The sequence below is a fragment of the Macaca nemestrina genome, chromosome 16, assembly GCF_043159975.1.
Source record: "Macaca nemestrina isolate mMacNem1 chromosome 16, mMacNem.hap1, whole genome shotgun sequence".
NCBI lineage: Eukaryota > Metazoa > Chordata > Mammalia > Primates > Cercopithecidae > Macaca > Macaca nemestrina.
The window spans coordinates 21,474,136-21,500,642 of NC_092140.1; the positions used below are offsets into that span (position 1 = coordinate 21,474,136).

Below are 26,507 nucleotides of genomic sequence, written 5' to 3' on the forward strand. Positions count from 1 at the left end.
CCCTCATCTCCCTTCGCAGACTCTCTTTTCGGACTCAGCCCGCCTGCACCCAGGTGATTAAAAAGCTTTATTGCTCACACAAAGCCTGTTTGGTGGTCTTTTCACACGGACACGCATGACACATATCCCAGCAAAAAACAATCAGTTTTAAAATAGTATTTCACCAAGAGTGTAGAGATGGGCAATACAGAAGCGGAGAGACCAATGTGACATTTTAAGATTGATTTGGGCAACAGATGTTGAGGCATTAAACTAAGAGAATAGCAGTGGGAATGTGAAAGTATATTTAAGAGAAATTTAGAAGTAAAGGCAATGGGTCTTATTAAATGTGGGGAGTGAAGGAAGAGGAGGAACACAAGATGACTCCTGAGTTTCTGTCTCGGAGAATGGCGAGTCATAGTGTTTGTCAAGCCTCCGAGCCCAAGCCAAGCCATCGCATCCCCTGTGACTTGCAGGTACACGCCCAGATGGCCTGAAGTAACTGAAGAATCACAAAAGAAGTGCAAATGCCCTGCCTGGCCTTAACCGATGACATTCCACCACAAAAGAAGTGAAAATGGCCAGTCCTTGCCTTAAGCGATATCATCTTGTGAAATTCCTTTTTCTGGCTTATCCTGGCTCAAAAAGCTCCCCCACTGAGCACCTTGTGATCCCCACTCCTGCCCACCAGAGAACAACCCCCCTTTGACTGTAATTTTCCTTTACCTACCCAAATCCTATAAAACGGCCCCACCCTTATCTCCCTTCACTGACTTTCTTTTTGGACTCAGCCTGCCTGCACCCAGGTGAAATAAACAGCCATGTTGCTCACACAAAGCCTGTTTGGTGGTCTCTTCACACAGATGCGCATGACAGTATTGTCAACTAAAATTAAGAAAAAGGAACAACTGAAAAGATGTGGGAGGAAAGTTGACAGGTTTATTTTTAGACTTATTGAATGAAGACCTAGAGCTAACTGTTATCTAAACATCAGTGGAACTTCTTGTATTATTTGGGCAGTGAGTTTTTGAATGTATGAATTTTCCTTTGTAGATTTTGCAGTTGAATAAATCTATTCTTTTCAGAATAAGTCTAAACTACTCTATAGGACAATTATATAGGCTTCTGCATTATAGAGCCCACTGACTGCTTTCCCAAGCCTCGTCTATCATTCCTTCCTCAAAAGTGGTGCTCCAGGAAGACTGCAAACATTGAGCTTCCCTGAAAATACTCTGATACTTGAAACATCTGTACTTTGGTAAATGCTCTGTCTGCGATGAATACTAGTCCACTCTCCATCTGATTATCTTTGGTTCTGTATTGAACTCTAGCTAAGCTATAACTTCTAAGATGTTATTCTTAAGAAAATCCTCATGTAACTGATCATTGTCTACTATTTATGCATTCTTTATTCATCATATTTCTCAATTTTATGTATTTTTTACAGCTCATCTTAATGTATTTACTGATACACCTATTTCCCTTTCTAGACTGTAGTTTATGAGTATATAGGTGGCATACCTCTTTAAAAGTCACACCAGAAACAGTGAGATTTCTCACAACTCACATGCTGACAAAATATTAGTTAGATATATGAGATACTTTAACTCAACCAAGTGATAAAATATGAAAAGGGGAGGGGAATAAACTCACAAGAGAGGAAACACGAAATGGTCATTAAACAAAAAATAATGATAAACTTCACCAGAATCAGTTTTTTCATTTCCTTCAAGTTGACTAAATTTTAAACATGTTTCTTCCTAAGCCCCTAACTTCTTTTTCTTTGTGCACTTACTTTACAACATTTGTAAGTACTTTCTCTTCCCATTTGAGATGTAAATCTTCCATTTCTTGCCTGTTTTAAAAGCCAGGATTCTCTTTTTCAAGGAGCCATCTTTATAAAATGTAATCATCAAGACAGAACCCCTCCTCTCTGCCAGTCTGTATGTCAGGGAAGCAGCCTAACTTTCATAAATACAATTAGCAAACACATATTGTTATGCCCAGACCGTTTATTCCCCGAAGAAGACCACCAGAGTCCAGAGTCAAAGCTAAGCAGCAAGGATCTTTATTACAGGTTCGAACCTGGAACTCTCCCTCGCTCGTGAAACGAGACAGGCAGGAGAGCTCCCCCACTCAGCTCCGAACAATGTTATATAGTCTAAGAAAAGTGGGCATAGAGTTATTATACAAATCAGATATATGATTGGCTAGTGTTTGAACAAGGCGATTTGGCTAACTATGATTGGTTCCCGCCATTTCTGATATTTTGGTTCAAACTTTGAGGCGGGAGAGCAGGTTTATGGCAGCAAGAGTTTATCTTACTTAAACACGTCTTGTGACCTTGCCTCAGAACTTACAAAATCTCTGGTATGTGCAAAACAAAATCTCTGGTACGTGCAGAAAACCAGGTACTCACAGAACTTACGAAATCTCTGGTATGTGCAAAGATTAGAGAGCAGAACAAGGGTGTAGCGGGTGGGGGGCGGGTACACATCTATCTTTGTGTCCTTTCAATATGACCTAATCACATTGACCAAGCTCACTCCCAAGCCCGGGCCCGGTGCTTTTTCACTAGCTCTCCCAGGTGCGTGAAATTATCTCATCTTTTGGTTCAGTGGAGAGCTCTCTTTCCCCTAATGTAATAGTCTTGAATAATGAACGTCTTCCTTGCTTATTTCATTCCATCTGTTGCAATTTCTCTTTCATATACACAAAGATTATTTACCATTTACATTTTATAAATGCAGCAAAATTAAAAACTCCGAGGATATGAAATTATGGTACAAATCCAAAAATAGTCTACTTGGAGCGCTGGTGCAAGTATGGATTACTATAATCACTTTGAAGATTAGTTTTGCAACCTAATGGAATACATACTCATGCACAGAGAGGCTTGCTTGTAGCATTGTTCATTAAAATTAGAAATAATAGATAATACATTGTGGTATATTCATACATCAATTATAATAGTCTATTTTATCAGCAGAAAGACAAATTGGAGGCATATACGTTTTAAAAACACTGCTGTTTAATATTAGGAAATATTAAATAATATTAATTGTATATAATTACTATATATACACACATGTAAATCAGGGGACAGGATCAGAAAGGAAGAGAATCAAGGTGTCATCTATTACACTATATTTTATTTACTTATAAAATGAAAATGATTGGGAAATTAAGATAGCAGACGTGGTTGCAGCATACATTTGGGACATTCACAAATCCTTACATAAAATGAAAAAACTTGATAGCAACATCAAAATCACATGGATACCATTTATTAGACTGGTGCAAAAGTAATTATGGTTTTTGCCAATTAGATAAAACAAAACTCAGTGAAAATGTCATCCTCACTAACCTCAAAGCAGAAATGAGAGAGCACCCTACCAATGGCCACACAACCTGCACACTATCAGCATGTGTGCACAAGAAACAGAGGGAAGCAATGCAGCAAGTTAAATTGCAGCCAAGTGCAGCAAATGCAGCAAGCAATGCAGCAAGTTGAAAACAACAGAACCCATAAGGATTTATTGAAAATCAATTTGAAAACAGCAGAGAACTGTGAAAATTTATGCCCACACTAATAATGGGTGGATGCAAGGGCCCTGTTATAAGGCTAAAGGAAATAGAGTCTCTGAAACCTTTTGAACTCTCAAAGCTAAAAATCTGGCAAGTTTTCTTACCATTCAGGATGAGGGGATTACACATACAAGAGTAACTGCTGAAAGCGGAAAAAAATTAGTGAGACAAGAACAACAGAAAGTTAAGAAAGAGAAGATATGAATAATCACTAGGGAGAGAAAGAGACTAGAAATCTTAGAAAACAAGTCACCATATTTTTTTTTTTAACATGAAGACAACAGAACAGGCAACTCAGTAGATTTAGAAAAGCTATTCAAACAAAGCTTTCTTCTAAAAATGAAGGGAATTTATATTAGCATAAAAATAAGCAACAAATGTTTTGAGATCAAATCTCACAAAGAAAACCACCATAAATATTGCATATTCTGTTATGATCTCTGCAAACAAAGTAAGCATACCATCAAGATGTTCAAAAACAGACTAAAATGAGACATAGCACTTCAAAGTGAGCTAAAAGGCAGTAAGCATGGGATACAAGACACAAAGAAATAACAAATTAGAATTAGAAAAATTCAGGAAAGAGGAGATCTCAAAAAATAGAAGAATGCGAATTCATTCAAAAATAAATACAACCTGCAGAAGTGCAAAAGCTAAAAAGCACCACCAATAATATCTTAAGAGAAACAGAAGGTAAAGAGGTGAATTTTTACAATCCAAAAGAATTTGAGCAAAATCAAAAAGGATTTGGGAAAATGCTGAAGATAACAAAAATTTAACAAATGAATAATAGGTGCTCCTGAGGAAGAAAGTTAAAACGACAACAAATTATTAAAACTATAATTCAATGAAAGCCTCCTAGAAAAATAGTTAAAATTACATATTGAAAAAGTACACTCCACAACTGAGAATACCAACTCAGAGCTACCAACACAAAATATATTCTAGTAAAATTACTGTACTTTAAAGAAAAAGAAAACAAATTATTGGGCACTGGGGAAAAAAGCAAGTGACTAATAACGGAAAGAAAAAATAGATTATCACTATAATTTTTGCCACTAATGCATTCTAACAGAAAATTCAGAGCTTATTTTAAAAAATGGAAGGAAAGAACATGTGAACCAACATTTTTGTATTGAACAAAATTAATTTTTAAGACTAAGGACACAAAGTCTTATCACCATAAAAGAACTTGTAAAATATTGTCCCCATGAGTCCTTCATAAGGAATATACTAGAGAGTTATTGATATAAGAGCAACTAGTGAGCGTTATATAGTTACAATAAATAAAAGTGACAGATATGATATGTGACCTGACACTATCTCTGTATCTCTAGTATAACCACAGAATGGGGAGAGAAAATAGAAAATACATACAAAAATGTGTAGCTAATTTTAGTAGTCATAATGGGTAGGGGCGGTTTTAGTATTATTATTCAGATAATGTGGTATATTTAATGTGGAATCAAGTAAGTAATTATGCAATATTTATTTTAATTATCACCTATGTTTCTAAGAGCCATCATTAGTGCTCAGATTGCAATCATGAAATGACATTTCCTAGTAAAACAAAGTCTCATGTAAAAATGGCTCATTCCAGGATAAGCTGAGCTTAGTACATCTAATTATACCATATAGCAAAGAAACTAGTAAGTATTTTAAGGGTCATCTCAAAGGACTCAAAGGCAAATGGAAAAGGTACCAACTGGCAAAATGTGAGACAACGTGAACTTCAATAAAAAGAATTACGAATGTTTTTTAAAACTGAGTTCATGATGACATTAAACATATACATAATAATTGGTCATCTTCTGAGAAAGACAGGTAGGGAATCATTTTTTAATCTTGAAAACTGGCTCAATTAAAAAAAAATTCAAGAATCTATCCTGGCTTTCCCGAGGTCACAATCAAAAGAGGAAATGGATCACTGAAATCGATTTTTGTATTGATAGTATCTGCCAAAGAGAGAGAAAAAAAACCTGATAGAAAGTGGTGACATAGTTTGGATGTTTGAATCTCATGTTGAAATTTGATCCTCAGTGCTGGAGCTGGGGCCTGGTGGAAAGTGTTTGGGTTATGGGGAAGGATTCCTCATGAATGGCTTGGTGCCCCTCCATATGATAATGAGTAAATTCTAGCTCTGAATGCATGAGAGATCTGGTTGTTTAAAAGAATGTGGTACCTGCTCCCATCCTCTCTCTCCATGTGATACACTGGCTATCCCTTTGTCTGCCACCAATTTGTAAGCTTCCTGAGGCCTCACCAGAAGCTGAGTATATGTTTGCACCAGGCTTCTCACACAGCCTGCAGAAACTTGAGCTAAAACTCCTCATTTCATAAATTCTCCAGTCTTAGGTACTTCTTTATAACAATACAAAAACAAAGTAATACTGGGGAAAGGGCTAACTTTCTTTTGAAAGAAATTTCAGATAAGGAAGCAAAAATTTGTCATACACTTATTTAAAAAGTGAAATCCAGTTAATTATCAGGGAAATCGAAGTTAATACTTGTTTTACTTCTATCCTTTGGATGAATATGAAAAATCAGTGAACAGGAAGAAAAGTGTCTACAAAGATGGGGAGCAGTAGAAACTGTCATTATTTCTAGTGAGAATATGAACTGGTACAATTGCTTTGCAAAGCAGGCTCACATACCTAGTAAAGCTGAACATCATCTTTTGTTTTGTGGCACTGCCATGCTACTTCTAAGATATCCTGCACGCTCTTGCACATGAATATCAAGAGATACTTTCCAGATGGTTTAGAACAACATTGTTCATATCATACCAAATGCCATTGATATCAACTCCAATATTCATCAATAAAATACATACATAAGTGAGTTACGTATTCATAAATCAGAATACTATACTTTGCTAAAAGGAAATGAGGGCTGGGTGTGGTGGCTCATGCCTGTAATCCCAGCACTTTGGGAGGCCGAGGTAGGTGGATCACTTGAGGTCAGGAGTTCGAAACCAGCCTAACCAACACGGTGAAACCCTGTCTCTACTAAAAGTACAAAAAATACAAAAATTAGCTAGGCATGGTGGCACATGCTTGTAATCCCAGCTACTCTGGAGGCTGAGGCATGAGAACTGCTTGAGCCTGGGAGGCAGAAGTTGCAGTGAGCCAAGAATGCGCCACTGAACTTCAGCCTAGGTGACAGAATGAGACTCAGTCTCGAGAGAGAGAGAGAGAGAGAGAAATGATTACACCTATATTCATCAGCAAGGATGAGCCTCGAAATCATACTGTTTAATAAAAGGACTAACAAGATAGACTGTATGATTTGATTCATATAAAATTCAAAAAACCAGAAAAACCAAGTAATATATTATTTAGGGATGCATATATTGTTGATCAAAACTAATTTTTATAAAAGTTATTATCAGGATAGGCAAACTGTCTGTGCAGTGAAATGTGTTCAGAGAGGCGCATATAGGGCCATGGAAATGTATTTCTTGGACTTGGTGGAGGGTTAGGTACAACTATATTATTTTCCTTAAATCATGTGTGTGTATAACTACCTACCACTATCTGTGCCTCTGCCTCTACTCCTATCAAGTGTTACGACTTCACCCAATTTTATCAAATATTCCTTTCTCACTTGCTAATTTATAGAAGCATTTAAAAAAAACATTTTACATATTTTATCCAGTACTTTTATTTCAATGGACAGGTGTGAGTTGGATGGACACACTTAGAATGCTGTCTATGTATTAAAACGCTTAATCTTCACAATAAAATCACTTGGAGAGTCCTGCTTTTGTTCAGATCTTAAGGAAATCTAGGCACAGAACTTGTACAAGGTAGGAGAGAAGTTACTTGTCCAAGATATACTAATTTTATTGTGTATTTTTTATCTTAAGCAGTTCACCGTCTTGCTGGTAAAAACGACTGCACAAACAAAATAACCACATAGAAGAGCTTTAATAATTCCTGTTTGCCCAGCCAATTAAATACAAACTCCGCTTGTGTACACAAAAAATCAATTGTAACATTTTTAATTCACATTTTTAGCTTTCCAATATGTTCAAGTAATTTTAATAATTCTGTTCCTCTGTAAACACACCCCTTGCTCTGTTCATGACGTTTGCTCCTCCTAGGAAACCTTCTCCCTATTGTCAGTTGCTGAAACCAAATTATAAGTCCATCCCCTCAAATACCACTTTCTCATAAATATTGCAGGCAAATATTGGTTTGTTTTTCCTGATTGCCCTTTCTCTGTCTCCTCTATGAAGTATTTTTTGAACTCCCCATTTGGATAGTTTCTTTTCTTTCTCTGAGCTCTCATAAAACTTTGATTGATCTCTGGCATATAATGTGATATAGGGGATTGTACACAGTATTTCTTCTGTGTTCATCACCAGCTGGAAGAGTTGATAAACGTGAAACATTTCTGCTGAGATATCAGAGGTACTATTTCAAAATAGAAGCATCCTTAAAGAAAGTATAACCTGAGGGCTTCAGGCCCTGCAAAAAGATGGAAGTGGTTCTACTTTGGTGTTAAGAAGTAAACCTCATGATAAATTAAATCAGAGACCGATATCAAAATTCATACCAAATAAGCCACCATTACCAGCCTAAGTGTTACAGTTCCAAATGTCCTTAATCACATGATGCCTTCTTATAATGCTAATATACAGTGTTTTAAAAAATTTCATCATGCTTTAATAGAGTATTTTAGAGATACAAATAAATAAAAAAAAGTGTACATTTTTGCTCTTCATAGTGTGGTCCTATGGACCAAGGAATAATAACATCATCTCTAGGTGGGTAGGAAATGCTCTACCTCAGATTTCCTGTGTTATACCCTATGTTTTAACCAGAGTCCCAGGTGATTTGTATGTATGAGAAAGTTTGAGAAGCTCTGGGATCAGCTCAAACTCTGTTTTTAAAAATTATTTCTACTTAGTGAGCAATTTTCTTTTCAATAATAAGAAAATTAATAATTCCACACAGTTAGAGATACTGAAGTCACTGAAGAGCCGAAGACATACCTAACTTGTTATCAATCCTGAGAGATAATATCACCATTTCAATAGCCACTCTGTTTATTCACAACAAAATGACATGAAAAATAGACCTAGGTAAGAATGGGTTTGTTTCTGGTTTTGTTGATAGTTATATGACTTTGGCTAAGTAATGAGAAAATTTACCTGATAATATTTGCTTGAATTTTAATTTTTTTTTACATCCTCTATTGATCATATAGTTACACTTAGCATGGTGTTGTTCAAAAAAGACCACAACTTCTTATTTTATGTTCTCTGGCATGGGATAGATTTAGTTATGACATATTACAGAACAGCAGAGTAATCTGAAATGTGAGCTAGGAGGCTCCTCTAAGTCTTAAGTCATCCCTCTTCACCTCAGTGATTTAACATCAGTCTAAGCCAATGCAATGAAAATAATCACTTAGGCATTCAAGGACAAACCTTTTATTTCAATTCTACTATTTAACTATATTATATTGATATATAACTTTTCAAAAGAATAAAAGATGATTTTATATGATTCATTAGTTATCTACATTCCATTATACAATGTTGTTAACAAAATTGGCAGTCAGGATGAGTATCAATTATTTAGAAACCGAAATGGAAATGTATAATCAGAAAAATATTCATAGTGATCACATATTAAACTATATTTATCTTACACATATATTTCATTTCTCTTTAGTATAATTTTCATCAGTACTACCAAAACTGTACTAGATGGTAATTTCAAAGTATTTACAATTTTGAACATTAAACTGGATTGGGAAGTGTTTATCTGTGAATTTTTCTATAGTTTTATCGTGCTGGGTTTTATCTGACATTTAGAATTAGGTACTTGTAAAGTGTAGATCAAAGTGTGCAATCATTACTCAAGATTACTTTCAACGTCTTGCAAAGGTTTTAATCTAATGGACCTTCCAAAGATTTTTAGTATGAATGGAGAAATAAGCAATGGACTTATTGAAAAAAATAGTTATTTTCAGTACATTTTTCTTATATTTGAAAAAATATCAATGGGCTCTTTTTCTTTTATTGTACTTTATGTTCTAGGGTACATGTGCACAATGTGCAGGTTTGTTGCATATGTATACATGTGTCAATGGGCTATTTTTCAACAGTTTACAAAGTAAGCTGAATATATTTTATTTTGATTAAGTTTGATGAAACTTTAATTTTAGAAATAATATATATAATCAGTAAACATATTTTTGACTACGATAGTATAATGACATCCAAATTTTATAGGCATATATGTTTGAATTTATATCGATAAAAAATAGACTATTTAAAATTATATAAAATAATATCCACAATATGAATAAATACATAGTTTTCCTAGTTCTGGAAAGAAAGTAACATCTTTTTAAGGTCTCCTTAACTTCTGCACCTACCTGAGGCTTTTGAAGTGAAGGTGATTTATGGTGAAAATAAATATGAGGAAGCCAAGAACTTTCATTCACTCTACAATCCTGCATTACTAAATAAATCAGCCTCCCTTATTCTTCAGTGGCTAACAAAGTGTAATTTTCCTTTTGTTCTGTGCATAGAATATACTATTCTCTTTCCAAGGTCATTCTTAGTACCCTGACATGGATACATTTGTTAGAGGCTGATACAAAGTTACCAAGTGAGAAAACCAAAACACAATATAAACAATAGTTCTATTTATCTTAGACTAATCAACCAAAAACTCTAGATCTAGCAATTTAATATTGCAATGTATTATTCTACTACTTCTAAATTAATCATATTTAAGTCAGATATTTCCTGTTCCAATAAGCCTACCTCCTAAGATATTACAGTGGGAAATGCTTTATAAACTGGATAGTGCTATCAAGCATCAGGGAACCTTATTATTATCATAATTATGATTCAGTAAGGAGTCTGTGGGAAAAGGGCTAGTTGTCGATAAACATGTTAAAAGATATGAGAACTGAATTCTGGAATCCTCAAATATTTAGAATGTGGAATGATGAGGAGAAGCCCAGCAAAATAAAACCAAAGATTGAAAATCACTTTACTTTAAAAAAATGTCTGGTATCTAGTTCTAGTTGTGATCAAATCCATTTTCCCTCGATCACCACTGTGAACCTCCTTGCCAAAATGAATTTGATCATGAATTATGTATTATTTACTTTTTATAAGTAATTATTGCCATTTAAATCATAAGATCACATAAGAATTGTAAACAATGCAACCACAAATTTTCAAAATTATATGTAGAATAATTTTGCTACAAATTGTTTTTAGTAGAACTCTGGTTTGTTTTTCAACATTTGAAGATATCCAGAGTTATGGACCTAAGAAGTACAGCCAGATATTTCAAGAAGTATAGATTTTAACATTAGATTTGTTCTGCATGACCAAAAGGAGAGAATTATTTTTTCCAGTTGTGTTTAGAACCTCCATCAGTTAGCAACTGTGCAAGAATGGCAGATGTCAGGCAAGGGGTGAGGCAACTTTTAAGTTCAAAGTTATTCCAATCCTGCAACCCCAGGTTACTAGTGAACTATCTATATCTATGTAAACGAACCAAATACATATAATAAAAATGTAGACAAATTTTCCTAATGGGGTTTTTAAGTCATTCTACTGAAATCAGTTTAAGAGTGAAAATTACTTAGTATAGATGGCTTCTTTCTATAAGAAACATTAGTTAACATTTAATTATAGTGTACAGGTAGGATTACAAATAGAAATTATTTAGAAAACAGTAAGATGGTTAAATAATTTGATAACATTGATGATGAAAACAAAATGACACCTAAAAGGCACAGAAATATTTTGGCGGTAAGACTTTGCATATTGAAATATAGAGACCCCTCTGTTATCTGTTATAAACATGAACAAAAACAGACACAGAAAATCAGTTCAAGTAATAATTAATTAGCAAAATATTGGCCAACTTTTTTCATTTGCATAGTGTAGAATCATGAAATTTCAAAGATACAACATTAGTATTAATAATCATAACTATATATAGTTACATGTAGATATATAGTCATATATAACTTTAAATTTAGTCAGACATTTTATGGTAACAAATGAACTGTGTGGTATTTATGCTTTATTTTCCAAAGAATAAACAAAAGTGTAATGAAGAAATAGTGGTGCATTTCAAGTTCTTAACACAGATGACACCTTGTTAAACTTTTTAGATCACAGTATTTTCAAGTCATTAAGACCACCTAAAACTATGCCTTAACTTTCTTTACCAATATATCAAACTGGGCCAAAACGGGCAAAATACTGGAGTGCTTTACAAAAATAGAAATGTGACCTACAGTTTGCTCCTTTCCTTGTCCCTCTTTACTTCAGCGTGCTATCCGCAGTGGTTTTCTAACCACTTATTAAAAATTGAAAGGCAAGAGCTATAAGCTCGTAGAAACATAATAGGCAACCCACTTAGAGCAGATGTGGATTTTCAGAAAATGCTTGCTTGGAGTTCCTGAAAAATCATCTATCTCTTAAATCGCCCTAATTCTGATGGACAGCTGCTTGTACCATGTCTGTCCATTTCAGCAGTAATTGAAACCAAGGTTTTGAAGTAAAAATTTTTGTCAGCTTGTCAAGTATAGTTTTGTGAAGAAAACTATTAGTAGCTGAATATCCTTCACTGCCTCTACTTCCTTTGTAAAACAAACAAAAAAGAATGACCTACTAACATATAACAAGTTCTTGAGCTTGTAAGTAACTTCATGAAGTAAAAAATTTTCTATAAATATACCATTTCTACACATACATGCACGTGCACTCACACACACAAAATGCTATACTTTTGTAATAACTTGATGTTCTAAAATACTACTAATATTTAGATGGCCATGCAATTACAGTAGAAATAAATACTCCAGATAGGATGAAAATGAAAGTTTATTAAATATTACCCTGATGGGTAAGTGCTATAATTCCTAAACATAGTGGAAGACATTTTAGGTTTTAGTTAAAAAAAAAAAATTGTTTCTAGTGGAAACCTTTTTCATTTTCTTTTACCTAATATAATTAAATTATAATTTGCTATTTGACTATGATAAAAATGTAATAAAGTAAAAACTTTCTTACATAATGACACAGTATTTTTTAAATAACACAAGTTGATGATGTAGTAGTACTTAGTCATCCTGGCTTCATGTTATTTATCAATATGTAATTCATATCCATTATGCCCTAAGAGTTATTCCACTTTCAAACTTTTATAATTCTCATGAAAAAATATGGAATCATGCCCATCAATCAATGAGTGGATAAAGAAACCGTGGTATATGTGTGTATGTATGTATGTGTGTGTGTATATATATACACACATATATAAAATGGAATACTATTCAGCCATAAAGGGAATGAAATAATGGTCACAGAAACCTAGATGAAATTGGAGACCATTATTACAACTGAAGTAACTCAGGAACAGAAAACCAAACACTGTATTTTCTCATTCATAGGGGCAGCCAAGCTATGAGGATGCAAAGGCATAACAATGATACAAAAGACTTTGGGGGATTGGGAGGAAAGAGCGGGAGGCGAGTGAGAGAAAAAAGACTACAAATTGGGTACGACGTATACTACTCAGATGATGGGTGCACCAAAATCTCACAAATCACCGCTAAAGAACTTACTCATGTAACCAAATAATACAACTGTTTCCCCCAAACCCTAAGGAAATTAAAAAATAATAAAACCTTTATAATTCTCAGAACTGGTGATAATTCACTAGTATTTTTTTCACAGAAAGCTATAATTGTCATCAAAAGTTACTAGTCAAAAATAAACAAAACCACTAAGAATGCATGCTCTAAACAAATGAAAGGGTCATTTTCATTTCCAAATCCTCTTGCTAATTTCCAAATACATTGTCTTTATCTCCTTACATCCACAGTATCTTTAATTATATTTCACTTAAACAACCAAAGAAAGAAAAAAAACAAGAAACCAATCTGATAAACTGTATTAACGCTCATAACAAGAACACATGTCTTTATCGCATTCTGTAAGAATAGAATATATTTAATTCGCACTAAGAATTTTGTGGCCTTTTGTTCAATGGCTGCTCAAGTGCACTCATTCTCATCTGTTTTCATGTTAAATAAAATGTATTACTGTGTCTAACAAGAAAATATTTCATTATGTTAACTGCCTTTTTAATTTTGCACCTCTTTTGGCTTCCATTTTTAAAGTCATATATTTGGCTTGTAAAACCAGATCTTAGAAGGAACGAGGAATTGATTTTGGAAGCATTTATCGTGCTTTTAATTCATAATGAGCGAGTTATAAAGTAAATGAATTCTTCTCCCACCAAAAAGCATGTCTAGTAGGTGCAAAGCAGCTCTGTGTGATTTTTAGTTATCAGACCAAACTCTACATGTGATTGCACCTTTCCAGAAGGTGACCCCTGCCTTTGGTATAATCAAGATTAAATGAATAGTTTAAACCAGTTACTCTGGGTACCTCGACGTTTCCATTATTTCTCAGTTGGTCACTGTGTTGTTTTGCCCATATGAACAAATGCATGCAGGTAACAATGGAGTGTGGAGAACCTACACATTCCTCATCTTGTATGTGATAATCAGGAAAGTAAATCCATTTGGTAATTTTTTGTTGTTGTTATTTGAAAATTCTATCCTTTGTGGTAGTGATGAGTTCAGAAATGGTTTCAAATCCATTCAATCGACATAAATGTTTAGTGAGTTTTTTTGGGAAGGGGAAATTCATGAGCATTAAATCCAAATAGTTTTCACGATCAATAACCATATACCAATTTCTATGCAATTTGACTACGATAAAAGTATAATAAAACTTTCTTATACAATGGCATAATTTTTAATTGCACAATTTGATTATTAAGTAGTACTTACCCATCTTGGTTTCATGTTGTTTATCAATATACAATTAGTATCTATTACGCCTTAAGAGTTATTCCACTTTCAAACCTTCTCAGAACTGTTGATTGTTTACTAGTTTTTTTCACAGAAAACTATCATTTTATTAGAAGTCATTAGTTAAAAATAAACAAAACCACCAAGAATGTACGTCCTAAAAAAACAAAAATGGATTCGTTTCATTTCCAATTCCTCTTGCTTTTGAATGGTCATTATTTCTTTACACCCATAACATCTTTAATTATATTTCAAAATCTTTTTTTTAGCAAGTGGTGTTAGAATCATACACTTACAGTTTGTGATCTTCAGTGTCCTCTTGACTTCTCCGCTTCCTGATCCCCCGCAACCATCTTCGTCATCACAGTCCCCACTGACTTGTTCAACCATGCCTCCACCACTGCCCAGCTGAAGAAGCTCCCACTTGTCAGGTTTGGGTGATCTACCCTGTAACAACTAATTGTACATAGAGAAAGGCATTTATTAATAGCAAATTCGAATAACCTAAGAATTATATTCAGAAAACTTATGTAGAGCTTAGAATTATTTTGTTATGTGGATCCACTCTTTTGGTGTAGACACCTTACGAAGTCTTGAAGAAAAACAAACAACTGAAATAGTAAAGAATGGGCAAAGTCTTACACCCACAAACAGCTACACTCTACGTATTAGCTCCATGGCAATGGTTTGGATGATGCTTTGGGAAGCAAATGAAATTACACCTTTGCTTATGGCAGTTTGGCTAGAGGATCCTTTGTTTCTGAATAAACAATGTTTAAATGCGGTAAATCACATTCTAGTACTCCCTTTGTAATATATTGGCTGATAGCGCTGTGCTGTTTTGTGAACCCACACTCCATATTTCTAAAGAAGTACTACTCTTCCAGGAAATGTTTCTGTCTAAAGAAATCCAGAATTTTAGACATATACATTTGTAGTTTCATTTAAACTTTCTTGGATCAAATACACAGTCCAATGCATATGGCACATACTGAACCTTGGGACAAAACGTTTAGGTCCTACATCCATTTCCACAAATCATTTAGGAAATTTAATGACTTCTCAGTTCTCAATTCTCAAGTATTTCATTTATTTTTATGAGCAAAACAAATGAAATTGACATTTTCCCCTACAGCACAGGAGTTCCAGTAATACTTTTAAACAACAATGGAAATTTCTGAATGTCTTTTCAGAAGGGTGATGTTATAAATAGTAGAATATTTCACTTAAAACTAAGCCTGATTAAGATAGTCCAATGCAGTATATGACATTTACCGTTCTAAGGTAGTTTTGGAGAGTACATGACCAAGTGTCAGCACTAGAGGGTACCAATATATTATGAACAAAATGTACCACTGCTGACCACTTAGTGGGCATTTAAATTTTCACAGCGCTTTATGAAAGACTTACGCTTGTTTCTTCTGTGACTTTCCAAATAATATTATCAATTAGCAGACAATAACTAAACATACAACCCAAGGACAGCATTTTATACTGAAGAACAGAGAGTCAAATAGCCTCAGGATAGCTAACATACATGTGTTTATAATATAAGGAACTCTTAGATTAAGCAACTGGACTCTGAAATTCATGAACTTTTAAAATTAAACAATACAATTTTTAGGTCACCACTCCACTTCTGAAATATTAGTTTTCTAACAAAAATACTAAAACTATTTGACAGTAATTTTTAAATTCTTAGTTTTGTTTACTGGCATTTTGGAAAAAAAGTCAATAGGTGGCATTAAATTAAAAAGGCTTCTTTCAAGATCAAGTGAACTCAGCAAATATTAAGTTAAACAAAACTTTTCTACTGTGTTTAACATACTGATGTGTATGCTACTCCCTGTAAAGGGAAGGGATAGTACAGCAATGAAGAAACATGGATAGGAAACAAACCACATAAAAAGTCAAAATCTAAAAAGGAAAGTATAAATGGTATTACTTTATACCGTTATATAAATGATAATGATGAAGGGTAAATAAGGTAATACCAGTTATCATTTGTTATTATGAAATATCCCATTTGTTGTCTATTTAGTATAATCATAAAGGTCTTGGATTCTGAGGTCCAACACACTTGGATGTGAATCCTGGATTTTGACATATACCAACCATGAGACATGGGGTATTGAGTACATTACTGAATAAATCAGTTTCCTCAAATCTATAAAAGGGACAATAATATACCTGGACCATTGCTTATGTTGTGAGAAAAACATATGCAAAGCGCTTTGCAAATATTATGCTAGCACATTAAACATTAATACATTTTGATTATTCTATTATATATTCTAGTACAATATTGTTTATCCAGAACACATTAATTGAAAGAATTATTTAAGAATGCAGTTATATGATTTACATTTTAATTTTTCAAAGTATTATCAGACAAGTACAACAAAAGCCAAACTCTCTGGTGATATGCTGCTTTCTTTTGACCTCGACATTCTTTTCCAACATTTTCCCATATCAACTTTATTTTCTCTTTACTTCCCTAAGAATTATTCCAATATTTTACTGGGATCATGGCCAGAACACAGATGGAATCTCATGAATACCACCAACAATGTATATATCATGAGGATCCAACCAGGTAAATGAACTCAAAAACACAGAAAGTTGATTTTTAAAACAAAAATTACTATTTTAAGAAATTGGTTTTGGTTGAAAGTGATTGGATATATTGTCAGAGAATTATTTATTTGTAATTATTGTTAAATATAACAGACTTAAAAAACATTTATTCTGTTTTCTCTATTTTTCTTCTCCATCACTTCAGTGACATTCTAGGAAATGTCTGAGGCACATGAACTCAAAAAAAAACAAACTACACAAAACTATATTTTAACTGTTAATGCTAAGGAGAACAGCAAAATGGACACCAAGATTTCCCACTCTAACCCCTGGGGCTGTGAATATGACGTCAGTCATGTCTACCAACTTACATGGCAAAAGAATTTTGCAATGTAACTGATGACATTAATCAGTTGATTTTGAGTTTACCAAAAGGGAGATGATCTGGTTGGAATAATGCAATCACATGATTTTCTTATTTCCCTTTAAAAAATATACTTTAAATTTTAGGGTACATGTGCACAACATGCAGGTTTGATACATAGGTATATATGTGCCATGTTCATTTGCTGCGCCCATCAACTCGTCATCTACATTATGTATTTCTCCTAATGCTATCCCTCCCCCGCACCCCCCAAAGTCTCCTCTATCACCAGAAGTTAGAGACATTACAAGCATGAGGTGTGAAGTTGAGGAGCTTACATGCAGGGGACCATGCTGCTGCCCTTGAAGATGTGAACTTGGATGATGTGATAGGGCCTATTAAAGGTCCTGTGACAAGGACTGGACCACTAGTGGCCTCTCGGTGCCTTGCAGCCAGCAAGGAATTGAGGTCTTCATTCCTACAACCACCTAGATGAGTTTGGAAGCAGATTCTCCCTCAAAGCTCCCAAACAGAGTCAAGCTAGGCTGACAACCTGCTTTCAGCCTTGTGAGACCCTGAGCAGTGAGCCCACCCAGACTTCTCTTCTGTGGAATAGTGAGTAATAAATGGATGTTGTCTTGAGCTGCTAAATGTGTAGTAGTTTGTTATGCAGGAAGAGAAAATGAATACACTCTCTAACCCTCAAATGAGCCACATTTACTTCTTGGCAATTGTGTTTGAAAGCGTTTGATTCTCTAGCATATTTCTCAGAATGAGAGGTCATCATTTCTGTAAGATACCACCTTACTGAGAAGATGGTACCCTTGGAGACAAGCTATCCAAAAAACCTTTTCTGTTTATCTGCCTCTTAATAATCCCTCTCACTATATTTCCAAGTCTCTGAGCAAGAAATATAATTGCGTGAATCAGATATATCCAGGATCCCACCTGATTCGTGATTCTCAGTCCCCAGTAGTACTCCAGCCCTGTTGTAGGGTCAATATCTCCCTTTCCTATGTGTGGAGGCTCTGCCTGATCATTTACATTTTCTCGCTTCTCAATTATCACACATCCACAAGTGTACACTTTCGTATTGTAATAAAACTTAATTTTCAGAAATTTCCAGTAAATTTGTAACGAACAAAAACAATGGGCTTTTCACAATAAGATCTTTATTCAAATTCTTTTTTTAACTACACTATCCTGATTTCTTCTTAAGTTTGCTTATGTTTCTCCTCACTTCCTCTCTCATCGCCTCCAGCATCCACATGGAAGTGTTTCAATTAATAATATAAATCTCCTACTTTTTAGTCTCTTTCTCGGAATTCATCCTAACAGATTGAACTCTCACCTGTATACAAATTACACTCAAGTCTTTACCTGCAGCCCGTTTTTCTCTGCAGTTCACCTCTAAGCAGCAATTGGAAGTGAGATGAACTCTACCACTTTCTATCTTAAAATAAAACTGCTCCTCTCCACTATTCATGTCATTACAGTTTATTTTCCCAGCTTCCTCATTACAGGGGCCATTACTCTCTCCTACCCACTACCACCATATTATTTTCTTAAAATCAGTACTTTCACCATGTCATTTTTCAGCCTTATTGCTCTCTGTGATTCTTTACTGTCAAAACCACTAGTTCCCAACATGACATGTGTCTAGAGGACAGAGATCAATCCAAAAAGATGGGTCACCGAAAGAGTGATAAAATGTGGAAAAATGTTTGAGAAATACATGCCGTGGCCGCTTCTTAATTTCCCAGAACTAAACCCTCATGAGAAATTTTGCAGGAGGCAGTCTTGTCTAGTTGAGATTCTTCTCACAATTTCTAAATGTACCTAAGAAAATTACCCCTCTTCTCTCACTCAACATCCACTGACATGCTTTTAGATATGATGCCAAGAAAAAAGTTCAAATTTGGCCTGGCAGTCAAAGTTCCATATTATGTATTATTTTGTTTTGCTTTTAAATTATGTCTAAACACAGCTCCCCAGTACCCAGCTTCTACTGCAGAACCATCAATCTGTTCTTCCAGAAATTGTGTGACTTTATGTCTAGAATTTTGCTTATGCTTCTTTTACATTCTTCTCACTTCTAACTCTTGTTTTTCCTCCACATAGAATACACCCTTTCATTTTCTTATTTTATCTAATTGTATTTAATCTTCAAGTTCAAACTCAAATACCCCTTTTTCCATCCCGCACATATTTCTGTGATAATTCTAACTGTGTATCATTTACTTGCACTTTATCAACTTTCGTGAACATGTCATATCTGATTAGTGATAAGTTGTTCAAAGATAAGACCAGAATTCAACCTGCTTTCCATCACCTTCCATCATGACTAGAGTACTTACCAGATTATACATGCGAAATACATATATTTATTTGAACTTGGAAATAATTTAAGCTTAGCCTGCCTTCAATGCTCTCTATATCTAATTGAATAAAATCTTTTCTCTTCTCTGAAAATTATCGAAGACCCTGGTGTTCTAGAAAAACTTTGGTTTTACACTTATTGACTGGCAGATGAACTGATTCATTTATTCATCCCATGAAATTAATTGAGTATATCCTAAATATAACACACTTTTTTTTTTTTTGAGATGGAATCTCACTCTGTTGCCCAGGCTGGAGTGCAATGGTGCAGTCTCAGCTCACTGCAACCTCCACCTCCCGGGTTCAAGAGATTCTCCTGCCTCAGCCCCCTGAGTAGCTGGGTCTACAGGTGCATGTCACCAAGCCCGGCTAATTTTTTGTATTTTTAGTAGAGATGGGGTTTCACCGTGTTAGCCAGGATGGTCTCGATCTCCTGACCTCGTGATTCACCCTCCTCAGCCTCCCAAAGTGCTGGGATTACAGACATGAGCTACCACGCCCAGCCATAACACATATTTTGAAGGATAAGCATCCATATCAAAAGAGAAGGCATAGCCTTGGTTCTTAAAAAGTGATTAATACATACTATTTCAAAAATGAAATTTATGACTATATAGCAAAATAAAATTGGGATAAAAAATAACCTGAAAATCAGGAAACAGGAGACAGTGTAAACATTTAGTTATGTGGTCATGCCTAATTATTTTTCTTATCGCCAATAAGAAATAATTTAAAATGACCTTATTCCTGAGTACCTGGAGACTTCTAAGTTTTTAAAACAATTTTATGTTGAAGAATCATACCAAGAAATACTTCCAAGGTATATTTGTGTTGCCATCCTAGTTACTATAAACCAGAGAAAAATGTTCTAATTACTTTTTAATGAATACGTACAGAAATACCTCATTATACATCTAGAATATAGGAATATTTTCAAAAATGGATTTTTGCAAAAAGTCTGTTTTTTCCTAAAGCAGGGAGAGAACTGTAGCTTCGTGATCTGAGATACCAGGTAAGGAAGTCCTCTGTATCCTCAGGGGAGAGGCTCTTTATAGTCTTCTCTAATCTCTCAGAGACAGCATCAAGTAACTCCTACGCTCTGTTGGCTGCATCCTCAGGGGCAAGCGTTATTATTTCACATCTTACTCTTAAACCACTTTCGAGAAATAGACATAGTTTCCACCAAAGACGAGCCCTTCCCAACAAACCTTTAATAACAAAGGGTTTCCATACATGCACCCTTAGTGAACATACACAAATGAAATGAATCTGTAGATTGAAAATGAAGCCAGGTTTTGTTTTTTTTTTTTTGTTTGTTTTTTGTTTTGAGATGGAGTCTGGCTCTGTCACCCAGCCTGGAGTGTAATGGCGCGATCTCAGCTCACTGTAACCTCTGCCTCCTGGGTTCAAGCAATTCTCCTGCCTCAGCCTCCCGAGTAGCTGGGACTACAGGCACACACCACCATGCCCAGATAATTTTTGTATTTTTAGTAGAGACAGGGTTTCACCACTTTTTGCCAGGATGGTTTCAATCTCTTGGCCTCGTGATCTGCCTGCCTAGGCCTCCTAAAGTGCTGGGTGCCACTATGTCCGGCCATGAAGCCAGTTTTTATAAGTGACACATGAATATCAGTCGTATTAGACACACTCCTCCAACAAATCTCTCATTTTTACCACATACATGAATAGCTGTCCCATATATTCATACAACATGATTTTCTTGATTAACAAACTTCATTTTTTAGAGTAGTTTTAGGCTCACAGCAAAATTGAGTGGAAAGTAGAAGAGTTCCCATAGACTCCCTACTCCCAACACACACACACACACAGCTTCCCCCACTGTCAACATCCTGCACCAGAATGATGCATTTGTTATAATCAATGAACCTAAACTGACACATCACTATCACCCAGAATCCACAGTTTACATTAGGGTTTGATAAAATAATTTTTTAAAACTTAAAACCTCCAACAAACTTAACATTACTTCTCTGGGCCATACATTTTCTGCATCAGTACATGGGATAAGAATATTTATTTGGAACTGGGAGTGGTGGTGCATGCCTGTCATCTCAGCTTCTTAGGAGGCTGAGGTGGGACGATTGCTTGAGTCCAGGAGTTTGACACTGCAGTGAACCATGGTTGCATCACTGCACTAAAGCCTGGGCAGCAGAGTGAGACCCTGTCTCAAAAAAAATGAAACAAAATGTAACAAAATAAAACAAAGACAACAAAAACGTAACATTTATTTAGAATGTTTGTGAGTATCATTTGAGACACATTATGAAAAGTGCTAGCACACTATGAATATTCAGTTATGGTTAGTTAACTTTATCATTAAGATCGTTATAACCAGTCGGAGCTGACACTGCTACCCCAATCCTGTCTTTGAAGGAGCAAACCCATATGGGAGTAACAATGACTGGCTCCCCACTCTGCCTTAACTCTGTCCTTTGAGTCTACCTAATTATAAGATAAACAGCGTTTTAAATTTTGAACCTATTCCCTGTTGTGGTAGGTACAAAGTCAATCACTACACCCGTATTTATAGAACAATTAAAACAGAGAAAAAGACACAATTTTGAATTCCAGCCACACATTAATTGTGTGCTTTAGGCAAATCACTTAAGCCTGTTAAAATTCACTTTATTCTACTGAATAATAATACACGGGAAAGCACTTCATATACTTGAACGAACTATGCTCATTTACAGGGTTCTGCGCATGACACTGCATCCGTAAAATTGAGAAACCAACAAAGTGAGGACAGAATGAAAAAAAAAATTCTTTCAGAATGCTCTTCCTTTCCTCAATGCCATGCAGTTTGTGCAGTCAGCTGATTAGCTGAAAATAGTCAGTTTTGATGACTGATGCTTCCTGCTTATGTTTAGTGGGTTTAGGAAGCTCATTAGGGATGCTATCTTGGAGATGAGTCTGGTGGGTAGAATATCTGATGACTCCTTAGGCAAATGTACTTCTTTCAGCTGGTGAATTAATTTCTCAATAGAATCAATTTGCTTTTTACTAACTGTCTGGCAATATCCCATATTTGCTATAGCCTTTCAAACACTTGCAATAAGATCTGGCTCATACATACAACCTGTTAGCAGTGAAAAAGAAACATTCATCATATTCGAATATCTCCAAACATGAGAACAGATGAATATGCTTTAAGACAGTATAATGATACATCTCTATTTTCCCCTTCCTCTCACAATCATTTATACAGATATGAGAAGTATGTGTTTAGAAAGTATTAGTCATCATAGATGTACCTCTAGTCACCCATTCAAATGTAAACATGGGAAAATATGCACTTGCACACTTTTATACTATGAATGAGTATAGGTAGGTGAAAATTAGTGTTGCCAGAAAAAATTCAAAGCAGAAAACTGAAGGCATAGAAAAATTATACTTTTTATTTTGTGATTGATAAACCATCTTTAAATAATACGTATAGAATAAAAAACCATGGATATATACATGCAAATTATAAATATATGTGAATTTAATTTTGTTAAAAGGTAATTGGCATCTGCAATTTCATGGAGACTAAGTGAAACCCATAAAGAAATGTGTATGAGATAGGAAAACAACAAAATCTCATAACATTTTAAAATTAGAAATCAGATTCAAAATCCATCATGATCTATTTTAAATTTATCTCTACAACATATTTCAACTGGGACATCAAACAGACTTTATATAATACACCTCACTATTTTACAGCATAACTTCCCTTTCCCCAATCCCCAAACTATGTTCCCATCTATACCCCGCCCCACCCAACTCTCACCTCTTCCGTTAGCATTATTACAAACATATTTTACAGATCTTATACCAAACTTTTCCACTCTCTTTCAAGTGTAGAAAAATCTTACACATAAACCCCAATACCACAAATCTTCACATTTATATTTTCTAAAGCAGTTAAACCTTTATAGACAATTCTACCTAAAAAGCCAAATGAGCTTTACAATATGTCATGTTATGTTAAGTTGACCAGACACAGAAGTCATTTCTGTCGGATTTCTTGTCAGTGTTTGCTTTAAGTTTGAACTTTCTGATCTCGGCTCCTGTTGTGCCAGTAATTTGAAAGGTCACTGCTCTGTTGGCATTTGGTTTATGCAATGCAGTCTGGCAATTTATAAAAGTCTTGTGAAATTGTACATAGAATATTGAAGTTAGAAAAGGCTTATCACTCTCTGGGCTCTAATACTGTCCAGAGGTTATTTATTCTTGTTCCCATAAGAAAATCCTGTGTGTCTGTCTCTCTCCATTACCATTCCTGATCCTTACCCTCCAGTTCAAAATGTGGCCATTTCCACCTTCTAAGCCCTCATACCAAAATTGACTGGGTAGGTTTATTATGAATTTGTGTCCTTTCCAAACTCTACATTAGACCTCCCAGGAGAGTTCAAACTAAAAACTAACAAGTAAGGGCAATATTACAATTGAAACAGGGGAGAAAAGATAACCTCAAGTAGGATTCAGAAAAATTGTGGGACCGAAAGAGGAAGAGCGCATGCCAAATGTTCCCAATTCTGCAATGGCTCTTGTGAAACATCTATATGAAAACACTTCGAGGACCTCAAAAAAAACTGGTGAAAAAGCAAACAACCTTCCTAGCAAAACAACTCCAGAGCTAATGTCAGAGCTTTCTATCAAAATATCCATGCTAAGTTCACCGGAAAGATTCAGAAGATCAATGACAGGAGTAAGGGAAAAAAGAAGGACATTTTGTGAGTAGGCAATGCATGATGACCCTGCAGCAGGAGAACCAGAGGGGGGAAAAAGGAAATGGAGGGTATAAGTAAATTAATTGCCTGTAACATGTTTAATGAAATAAGTAGACATGTGATGCAAATTTCTTAATAGTCAAACATTATGCAATATGTGATGCATGAGAATTATACTGCCCCAAAGTTTTTAAATGTGAGATTTTCTTGATGCCACTTTCATTTACCTACACGCACACAAATGGCACAAATCACATACACATATAGTGACAAGAAAATGTATATGTGGGAGGGAGAGAAAGTGGGAGGAAAACTTTAATCATGATACATTGCCAATGTAAGACTTCTCTTTTTAGAAAGATCTTTTATTCAACTTATCAAAATTTTAATTGTCAATGGAACAGAAATCATCACAAATAAGAACTTGTAACTGACCCAGGTACAGGTGAATTTCTATGACTGAAATCCGGGGGCATTCTAAGCAAGAATAGTTCAACAGTGACTAATCTCATTATTTTTCAATTGTATTAGGTCATATTTGTTATATTTATAGTGTGGTTTCTCATCAAGGAGTTGTTTATTGAACATGCCAAAAGCCTGCATCTCTTTAACTAGGTCTTTATATGCATAAGGAATGTTTAAATAGTCACAAAAGTAATACAAACTAACACATTTTTTAGATTTTAACATATATATTTGAAGACAGGTTTTCCCCAGATGTATAGTTCTTCATACCCTGGATTGCCTCAGGAAGCTGCCTCTGTCTCTTGTGGATATATGATGAGTAAGGGCACTGGTAATTCACTGTGAGAAAATGCCTAGTCATTTGCCTAGTTATGCCATGTCATCTTCCTGACACTACAGAGCTCAGTAAACTAATTTCCAAAATCAAAGACACAACAAAACTGAACAGCTACTGCTCCTGGGGCAAACAGGTGAATTCCAGAACATGCCATGGACTCATTGAAGATGAGTTTTAGACCATTCTACATCGTGTGTTGAATCAGCATTCTATTAACCACACAGTATAGAAGTGAAGCCAACCTATACTACCAAGAGTGTATTAATTTTACATGCATTTCCTAGTAAACAATGTAGATAGTATTAATGTTTATATTGCCAAGGTAATACTTTTTGTCCCTCAACTCATCTGCTAAATTTTGCCTCACCTGGCTCAGTCAGAAGGAAAAGAATTGACAATGCTAAGTAATCTCAGTTATCTCCACTGACAGAAAAATCAAGTATTTTCTACACAGACTGTGGGAATCAGCATTTTCTATTCTTAACTTAGATTTTTTTCCCCTTGCCTTTTCGCTTTATGATCCCAAGGTATTGATGTATTTCTAACACTACAACAAGATTTGTGTCACTCAACTGTGTGTGTTGTAATCCTTCTCTTTTAACCATTTATCTCCATGAAACTGATGTCATTGAAAGATAGAAAAGAAAAAGCGTAGAAGGGAGAGGGGGAGGGAGGAAGACTTTGATCATGATACAATGCCAAAGTAAGGGCTCCTTTTAAGAAAGGTTTTTAAAACTTTCTTCATCAAAATGTCCATTGCTTCCTTGAATGAACTGTGAAGGGTTGCAAATTCCTTTAAAACTTGGTTTTGGCAACAAATCTGGATTTCCTTCATTAGCCAGCTATGCAGAATTCATTTTCAAATGCTCTATTAAAAAGGGAAGTTTCCCCTAAAGTTTCCCAGTCTATTAGAGGTTTCCTTCCAAAAGGAGCTCATTCTGATCCAATTTAGTACGACACTCTCGTGTATGCCAGATGGCACAGCATCACAGCTTCACAAATGTCATTCTGCTTCTCACCTTTCAAATGAAATTCCCTTAACCTAACCTTTCTTTACATAAACTACAAAATTGTAGACAAAATATGCCAAATTGAAAGCCTCTGTTGCTAAATATTCTAGAAATAATTTGAGAAAAATGGGTGCGATTTGAAACCTTAGTTGTCTTGGAAAGGGGGTAGATGGGTATTTGACGACGACTCTGGT

General features: G+C 35.0%; 1 protein-coding gene across 1 annotated transcript in view; it reads right to left on the reverse strand.

The window, feature by feature from the left end:
* The window catches only part of LOC105477190 (glypican 5), a 1,465,510-nt gene that overhangs the window by 678,759 nt on the left and 760,244 nt on the right, over nt 1-26,507 (reverse strand). The window contains exon 7 of the mRNA XM_071081156.1: nt 14,739-14,898. Coding sequence (XP_070937257.1) covers nt 14,739-14,898 — 160 coding nt within the window. The remainder of the gene's footprint in view (nt 1-14,738; nt 14,899-26,507) is intronic.